General features: G+C 50.5%; 1 protein-coding gene across 1 annotated transcript in view; it reads right to left on the minus strand.

Moving 5' to 3' along the window:
* ST8SIA2 (ST8 alpha-N-acetyl-neuraminide alpha-2,8-sialyltransferase 2) overlaps positions 1-6211 on the minus strand; it is a 32823-nt gene extending 26612 nt beyond the window's left edge. The window contains exon 1 of the mRNA XM_063142457.1: positions 6010-6211. Within this exon, the coding sequence (XP_062998527.1) occupies positions 6010-6107 (98 nt within the window). The 5' untranslated portion in view covers positions 6108-6211. The remainder of the gene's footprint in view (positions 1-6009) is intronic.
* Between the last annotated feature and the right edge of the window lie 2807 nt (positions 6212-9018).

The raw sequence follows: 9018 nt of genomic DNA on the forward strand, positions 1-9018 counted from the left end.
GCATTGGATCAGCCTGTTTTTTTTTTAATTATTATTATTTTTATGGTTTACCTCAAATTATTTTCTAGGCTCATCCAAATTATAACAATGCAGTCAGTAAAAACACGTTGATTGTTTGTAAATTTCTATATCTTCCTAAAATGTATCTCAAAATACAAGTTAACATTGCACAACTATTAGGAAATTAGAAAACAAGCAAACTGACCAAATTACAAAGATTAGTGATTAAAATGGCAAGGTCTCTGCTTCTCCTGCAATCTGGAGCGTGTTCAGAGGAGGGCAACCAGGATGATCAGGGGTCTGGAAACAAAGCCCTATGAAGAGAGACTGAAAGAACTGGGCATGTTTAGCCTGGAGAAGAGAAGATTGAGGGGAGACATGATAGCACTCTTCAAATACTTAAAAGGTTGTCACACAGAGGAGGGCCAGGATCTCTTCTCGATCCTCCCAGAGTGCAGAACACGGAATAACGGGCTCAAGTTAAAGGAAGCCAGATTCCAGCTGGACATCAGGAAAAACTTCCTGACTGTTAGAGCAGTACAACAATGGAATCAGTTACCTAGGGAGGTTGTGGGCTCTCCCACCCTAGAGGCCTTCAAGAGGCAGCTGGACAAGCATCTGTCAGGGATGCTTTAGGGTGGATTCCTGCATTGAGCAGGGGGTTGGACTCGATGGCCTTGTAGGCCCCTTCCAACTCTGCTATTCTATGATTCTATGATCTGCCTCCCGCCCCCCAATGATTCTTAGGTAAGGGCCAGCAAATTCCCCATAGCAACAAATAAAAAACGTCATAGACTAGGATGGAGTGATCCTTCATAGGCACTGCATATCTCCTTCTACAAAACTATGGGGTGTGGGGGGGGGGCACTGGGGTAGGGGAAGGAAACTTGGGAAACCCTTAATGGAAAAGATTAAACACACACACACACACACACACACACACACACACAACTCAATAAAACCTGGAATAGACAGAGAGGGATTTAAGGAAACTGATTTAGAAGAATCAGTGAGAGAAGCAAAGAAAGAAGAGAGGTCGGGAAAAATTCAAATTTTACAAAGTGCCTAATTTTCCCCTAAAAAAATAAATTTTAAAATATGTGTCTTTTCCCTGACCAAAACTATGCATTTACTTCCCTCCCCCCATAGGCTTAAGTGTGAAAATGCAGCTTTTGGATGGATTTACACAAATGTACATTTTCAGAACCGTGCATTTGCGCAAGTGCGCACTTCAGAAGACGAATGCAAGTTCGGTAAATAGCGAAAATTTCCTGAGAATCGCATTCCTGCTCGTGTTTGGGATTGTAAGCAGGACACGGCTTGTGAATGGGAATGAAATTCTTGTCCATCCCTATCCGATAGGCTGGCCTGCTGGGTAGGAGTAGGGAAAAGGCAGCCTCTTATAGATAAATATATCCTGACAGCATTATCATGACGCTGGGACTGCCAGACCTGAAGAGAGCCACAGTCCATTTGGCATCACATCCTTGTCTCTTCCAGCGGCTGCTCCTGGTTAATTCAAAGGAAGGTTATTATCCCTTCGACAACCTCTGCCACCTGCACATCATCATTCATATTGTATCGTGCCGTGGTAGAAGGAGGAGGATGACAAATTAATTATAAAAAAAAATACTGCAAGCTGTGTATTAGGCGTACACCGGGCAGCTTTCTGGAAGCACTCTTAATCATCCAATGGATTTCTTTCATCATCAAGAGGAATGGACAACAAGACCTGATGCACATTTTCTTCGGGGGTGGGGGAATCTGATTAGGAAAGGAAGACAATGCTTTGGTTTTCCTTAGCTGGCAGATGGATGGACTGCAATTCCCATCATTCTCAGCCAGCATGGCCAATGGCCAAGCCTGGTTGGGAATGATGAGAGTTGCATTCCAATACAGCCCATATGGGGAAAGTCATGAGCAAGGTACGCTATTAATGTATGGTGGCTATATGAAAAGGAAGATCAAGGCCTTTTGTATAGAAAAGGGAGTTTCAACAGGTGTCCTTGGTATGCATGCAGCACCTGGTGAAATTCCCTCTTCATCACAACCGTTAAAGCTGCAGGACCTATACTAGAGAGATCAGATGCAAAAGAGGGCAGGGCACCTGCAGCCTTAACTGTTGTGATGAAGAGGGAATTTAACCAGGTGCTGCATACATACCAATGACACTTGCTGAAATTCCCTTTTCAATAGAACTGTTAAAGATACAGGACCCCCGTCCTCCCTTTCATATGGTCACCCTACCTCAACAGCCAGCTTGCCCAGTCAGAGACCACATAGCACCAGTCCTTTTCCAGCTTCACTGGCTGCCAGTCCAGATCTGGGCCCGATTTAAAGTGCTGGCATTAACCTTCGATGCCCTAAACAGCTTGGTGCCAGGAATGCCTCCTCCCTTATGTGTCTGCCCAAACCCTAAGATCGTCTTCAGGGTTCCTTGTCCATGAGCCCTTGCCAAAGGAAGTGAGGCAGGTGGCTACCAGGTAGAGGGCCTTCTCTGCTGTGGCACCCTGGCTGTGATGAAGAGGGGAGTTCACCAGATGCTGCATGCATACAAATGACACCTGCTGGGTTTCCCTTTTCAATACAACTGTTAAAGATACAGGAGCCCTGCCCTCTTTTCCATATGGTCACCCTACTCTTGCCCCTGTACTAAAGGTGTAACGTTTTAAAAGCATGTAAGAATTGTCCACCTTCAGTGGAGCTGCAGTCCTGTCTGCCTGTGGAAGTTGCCATCCCAAGTGTGGAAGGAGGCACGCTTCGAGCAGTATGTCATGCAGAGACACAGCGGCTAGCCTCCTGTATGTGTGAGTACTTCGGGCTCAGATGAGCCTTATAAACCATCTCTTATGGCACAGGAGTGCTGGTTTTGCATATCACTTCGTCCCAGTCCAGACAGACGCTCCCCCCTCAGCTGTTCCTCCCTCATTGGTCTAAGCGGGACCACATCATGCAGCAGAAAAGAGGAAGGAAGAGATCTCTTCATGTCATCCTCTACTCTGCCTAACAACAACAAGGCCAGAAGCTTTTATTTACAACAAGACCGAAAGCCGCCTCATAAATAACGCCCACAAAAGTTACAAGCCTACAAATATATATTGTTATCCTGCATTTCTACACTGGGTGCAGAGAAAGGGGCTTCCCTCCTCTGGCAGCGCACTACAGCATTCCACCCCTCCTCAGCCAGCCCTCTCTACTCACCTGCATGCAATCCCTGATCACCTATGGCGACCAGGCTAGTCCTAAGAAATACCGATCTCACTTTTTCTGGACAACATCCAAGGAGTCCAAAGAACTTCTTATGACAGGCATCCGCAACCTGGTGTCCTCCAGATGTTTTGGACTACACTTTCCATCACCCATGTCCACTGACTATTCTGGATGACACTCTCGATGAGAGTTGTAGTCCAAACATCTGGAATGCATCAGGTTGAGTCTGTCCTATAACCTCCCTGGAGCAGACTGCCCTAGAGTAGATGTCAGGGGTCCAATACAGATCTTAAAGCCCCCTAACCCCCCCCCCCACTAAGATCCCAATCCGGATAGGGGTCCCTGCACTTACTTTAGAGTAAAAATGAGAGGAAAATAACTGCTAGCCCCACATTTAAAGTAATGTCAGTTTTGGGCCCTGGGATGCTTCGAACAGACAAAGCAAAGAGCCACAAGGGCCCTGCTAGCCCCACATATCTATGGCCTTTTAGCTCCCCCCACAACCCTGCCCTAGTGAGCTGGACCAATGGCAAGCAGCTGGTATTCCCTCTGCTCAGGCTGGGCATGAAAAGCAAAAGGTTGCCTTCAGATTCTAAGAACAGAAGAAGAATCCAGGTGATGGATCAGACAAAGGTGTGGCGAGCACCTTGTTTCTAGCCCACAAGCCAGGTGTAAAGCCAAGGGCAGCCCCCCACTCCACCCACCCCGGATTGTTTGCTTGAAGCAGCTGAGCTTCAGAGCAGGAGGACTGAAACGCACAAAGAAGACGTTCTTTGGCCAAGCGCAAATCCTCACAGGCTTCATGGGGCCACAAGGCTCTTCCTCGGTTTTGCTGCAACAGACTAAAACGGAGGCACCTCTGCAGGTTTCGGCCTTCTGGGTTTAGCTCCGAGCCCTTTGGCTATCCCACGTTGGGCCCAGAACAGCGTCCACATCTAGGCCTCGTGAAGTGCCCTTTACCGACAAAGACGGGCTGATGCCTGTTTTACTTCACCCGGGCCAGGACTGCTGCCCTGACCTGGGATTGGATCCCTCTTCACTCAGCCAACGCCTTTGCTGTTGAAACCTGCCTTAAACCAAGTCAGACCACTGGTCCACCTGGCCCAGTATGGCCCACACTGGCTGGTGGTGGCTCGCAGGAGTCCTCCTTGGCCTTACCTGCAGGTGCTGAGGATTGCCGGGGAACCTTCTGCCTACAGCTAAGCTAGGCCGTCCTTCCTTCCCACCTACCTCATCCATCCACAGCTCAGCTGGGGGCTTGCTAGGCAGGCTGCATCGGATGAAGCCCCACCCCCACCCATTTGGGGGGTTTCAACCTCACCTAGAAAGTTACCAGTTGGACTGAAACTGGGGCTTGAGTGGGCTTGGAAGCCACACCTCCTGCGGTCCGCATCAAACCAGCAGAGGACAGGGGCTCCGATGTCAGTCAGATGGTGCATGTGTTCCAGGTTCCAGCCAGAACTCTAAAGGAGCTGTCCAAGGTGCTGAACCCAAACCCTCTGGAGTTATGACTGGTTCTAACTGAAAGAGCGGATTCAACGCCCCATGGGCATCAGAGCCACCAGCCTCCTCTGAATCATACCCTGCTATGGGGCAGGGAAAGAAGAGGAAACCCTGCGATGCGGCGGGCTTGGAGAAAGAGTTTCTGAAATGATAAAGCCCTGAGGGAAATGTACTCTGCACCTGCTCAGGCGCACCGGTGTCTACTTTTCCTTTCCATGTTCCCTGGCTTTCAAAGCAAATGCCAAGATCGCCCTCCCCCCCACCCGCAGCCACAAATTAAGAGGGTAGGGGAGTAGTTATTGCCAAATGAGGGTTCCGTCCCAGCGAGGGACAGCAGGAAAGCAGGTGGGGTGGAGGTGGGGTGGGGGTTCTGTTGCGGCTGCCGAGGTGAATCTGTGCCTGGCTCCGAACACATTGGAAGCGAGCACCGCGCCGGAGGAGGAGGAGGAGGGCGTGGATCCACGCCCCCCACCCCGCATTCCCCCATTTCTCCCGGGCTCACCCCGCCGCTCAGGACTTCTGGCTTGATCCCAGCCCGTCCCCATTTCAACCTGCAGAGCTTGGAGATCTTTTCTCCCCGGCGACCCAGGCAGCTCCACGCCCCTTCTTCCTTCCCGCGCCCCCTCTCTCTCCCCCCCCCCCCGTACAGATCTCAAGATCGTCAATTAATTCCATCGCCCTTTCCCCCCCGGGAGCCATTCAGCGGCACCTGAACATCCCGACCCCCAACCCACGCAGGATGGAGAAAGAAGGGGGGGCGGGAAGCGATAGAGAGAAAGCCTTCCCCCCCCCCCAACACACACACCCATCTCGCCGGCTCTCCCTGGCCACTCCGGCAGCCGAAGCGAGAGCAGGCAGCGCTGGAGACAAAGAAACTCCGGAGCCCCCCTCCCCCTCGCAGCCCACCCACAGCCCCCCTCTCCCCTCCCCCTTTTCTCCAGCAAGAACCCCTCCTTTGTCAAAAGAGACCCCCGCCCAGCATCTGGTGACTGGGAAGAGATGGGTGCCTCCCCCCTCCTTTGCAACCCCCCCCCCCAGCATCTCTCTTCTTGCCCCCTTCCAGCACCCCTCCTTTGGATCTTCTCCTTCTGAGTCCCCCCCCTCACCAGGCAAAGTGTGCCCACCTCGCCACCTCCCCCCACCTCTGTCATGTCCCCCCCCTCAACACCTCCCCCCCCCGGCCACGCTCCCTCCTTCTCCCGAAGTGTTCTCCAGGCGCGCCCCCCCCCGCTCCCCTCCCCCGGCAAGAGAAGAGGCGCCCCCCTGGACCGGGGTGGGGAGGCGGGTCAATTTTACCCGAGTTCCAGCTCGATCTCCGAGATGTCGGCGAAGAGGAGGATGCCCACCAGCAGGGTGAGCAGCGCCAGAGTCCAGCTCCGGCAGGGCAGCGGCATGGCCGGTTCCGGGGCGCAGCCCGGCGGCCGAGGCGAAGGACGCGCCGAGCCCCGGAGCCGGGGCTGCCTGTGCCTGCAACCTGCCTGCGCTCGTCTTCTGCCTCTCGGGCTGGTCCGGAGGAAAAGGGCTCCAAGCGTGGGAGTTTGGGGGATCCCCTGAAAAAGGGGGTGGGGAGGGACGGAGGGAGCGAGCGGGAGAGAGAGAGAGACCCCACCGCGACCCTCAAGTTGAGGGGGTCCCTCTGGTTCCTTCACTGCAGCTCCTGGCTCATCGACCCAGGTCCCATCCTTGCAGAGGGACAAACCGGGGCAGAACCCGTCTCTCCCCCAAGGTTTCTAGATACTGAGAGACAAGAGAGAGAGAGAGAGAGACAGGGAGAAAGAGATAAACCTCCCCTTCGCTCCCTCCCTCCCTTCTCTCCTCCCTCTCCAACCCTCCCTTCTCAAAGTTTCAACCCCTTTCTCTCTCTCTCTCTCTCTCTTTCTCTCTCGCACAAACACAGAGACCAGGCTTGAAAGAAAGAAAAGGTGTACTGTGATAATCACTAATACCAGCCGCAGAAACAGTAGTAGTAGTAGTAATAGTAGTAATCAGAATTTATAAAGTACTGCCTAGTGTTTCAGGTACGTTATCTTGTTGTAATCCTTACAACAACCCTGTAAGGTAGGTGGATATGATCTCCCCATCTCCTTTGAAAATGGTGGGGAGGCTCAGAGTGGGAAGCTTGCCTGAACCCTCCAGTGGCATTGGATGACTGGGTGGGGGGTCGATCCTTTTTTGGTTAGCGCTGGGACCAAAACAATGGGATACAAAAAGGCCATGTAACTATATAATAGTGACTTTAAGGTAGAGGCAAGTTGTATTTCTGGGCGCAAAGATTACTGCAGATGCTGACTGCAGCCAGGAAATCAGAAGACGTTTACTTCTTGGGAGGAGAGCAATGACAAATCTTGATAAAATAGTTAAGAGCAGAGACCCCACACTGACAACAAAGGTCCGCATAGTTAAAGCAATGGTATTCCCCGTAGTAACCTATGGCTGCGAGAGCCGGACCATAAGGAAGGCTGAGCGAAGGAAGAGAGATGCTTTTGAACTGTGGTGTTGGAGGAAAATTCTGAGAGTGCCTTGGACTGCAAGAAGATCAAACCAGTCCCTACTCCAGGAAATAAAGCCAGACTGCTCACTTGAGGGAATGGTATTAAAGGCAAAACTGAAGTACTTTGGCCACCCAATGAGAAGACAGGATACCCTGGAGAAGAGGCTGATGCTAGGGAAAGTGGAAGGCAAAAGGAAGAGGGGTCGACCAAGGGCGAGATGGATGGATGATATTCTGGAGGTGACAGACTTGACCTTGTGGGAGCTAGGGGTGGCAACGGCCGACAGAAAGCTCTGGCGTGGGCTGGTCCATGAAGTCACGAAGAGTCGGAAACGACTGAACGAATAAACAAAACAAAAAGTCAGTAGTAACTAACTAGGCGCTCTCTCATCTCTAAGTCATGAGGCCACTTGTCACCTACGTCCAAAAGCATTTATTTCATTTAGCTAGGCCCTTCTGCACGATGACTTCAATTATGTTAACAAAGTAGAAGGAAAAAAAATGCTATTTAAAACATCACCAACAACACCCAAACCAGATTTAAACACCTTGATAAAAAATGCCACCAACAGGAACGCCTGGAAGGAGGCCCATGTGTTGATTTGCTCATTCAGTTATAGAAGTTTTTAAAAAGAAGAAAAGAAGTCAGATTTTCTGCAGCCTGAAAAATGAAGAAAGACTCATGGGAAAAACATAGGAGGTAAAGGAGGATAGGATGACCAGGCCATGTAGAATGGGAGGCTGGTGGTAGTGGGATTGGATCAGATGGCCCTTCCAACTCTACTATTCTATGATTCTGTGATTCTAGGGTGGGAAATCCATTCCGGGTTTCAGTCGGAACTCTAATGGGGTTATCCCAAGGTGCAAGTGGATTCACCGCCCCACCGACATCGGAGCCATCAGCCGCCACTAGTCTGCTGAATTAACAAGACTCTGTTGTTGATGTTTTTACCAGTTTACATTTCATAAAGTACCAGGGCTGTCAGAGTCTTCAACTTCTGCAGTTTAACAAACCTTCTGCTGAGTCCTTACCTACCAACAGAGGGAAGAGAACAACCGTTTCTGATTCAAGCCCACCAGTTAAGGTGAGCAGTGTGCGTGTGTGTAGGGGAGGACTCCTTTAAAAGTTAAGGAATAACTGTACGAAACAAAACCCAACCTCTATCAAGGTTTTTTTAAAAAAAAAAATGCTAGAAAGAGTTGGAGAACAAGGGGGCATCTATACGATGATGCTTTGCCTACTAATTCCCCCAAAAAACCACAGCAGCGCTACTGCTGTGCAGCATTGATCGAGTTACATGGCAAGAGTGAGTGTAGGCTATCCAGCCAGGAATATTCGCAGCACTGTTGAGCGTTGAGTGAGAAAGGGCAATAAGTATCAGGTGATCGAAAACCATTTTTTCTGGCAACTGCGCAACACTGTAGCTTTGAAAGCCTGTAGCTGCGCAACTGCGCTGCTACAGTTCATTGAAATTATGGGTTATATGTAATAGCTGTCCTTACTTTCATTCCCCGGACTTTAATATCGCCAAGGCAGCCATTATTAAACCATTATTCCCGTGCCTACCCTGCTCTGGGATCCACCGCTTAACTATGCCCACTCTCTTAATCCGAACTGAAGCCACGGCTGACACACAAACCACAGTGACATTGGACCAATGTAAAACCTGGTAGTAAAATGATATGGAGAAGAGCACGATGTGGCTGTGAGTTGGCAGCTGCGTTGTATAAACAATGGTGCGCAACTGCGCAGCTACAACGGAGTATATAGAGCACATAGACAAGCACCAGGAAAAAGCAAAAATCCCCAAAGA

The sequence above is a fragment of the Elgaria multicarinata genome, chromosome 16 (assembly GCF_023053635.1).
Source record: "Elgaria multicarinata webbii isolate HBS135686 ecotype San Diego chromosome 16, rElgMul1.1.pri, whole genome shotgun sequence".
NCBI lineage: Eukaryota > Metazoa > Chordata > Lepidosauria > Squamata > Anguidae > Elgaria > Elgaria multicarinata.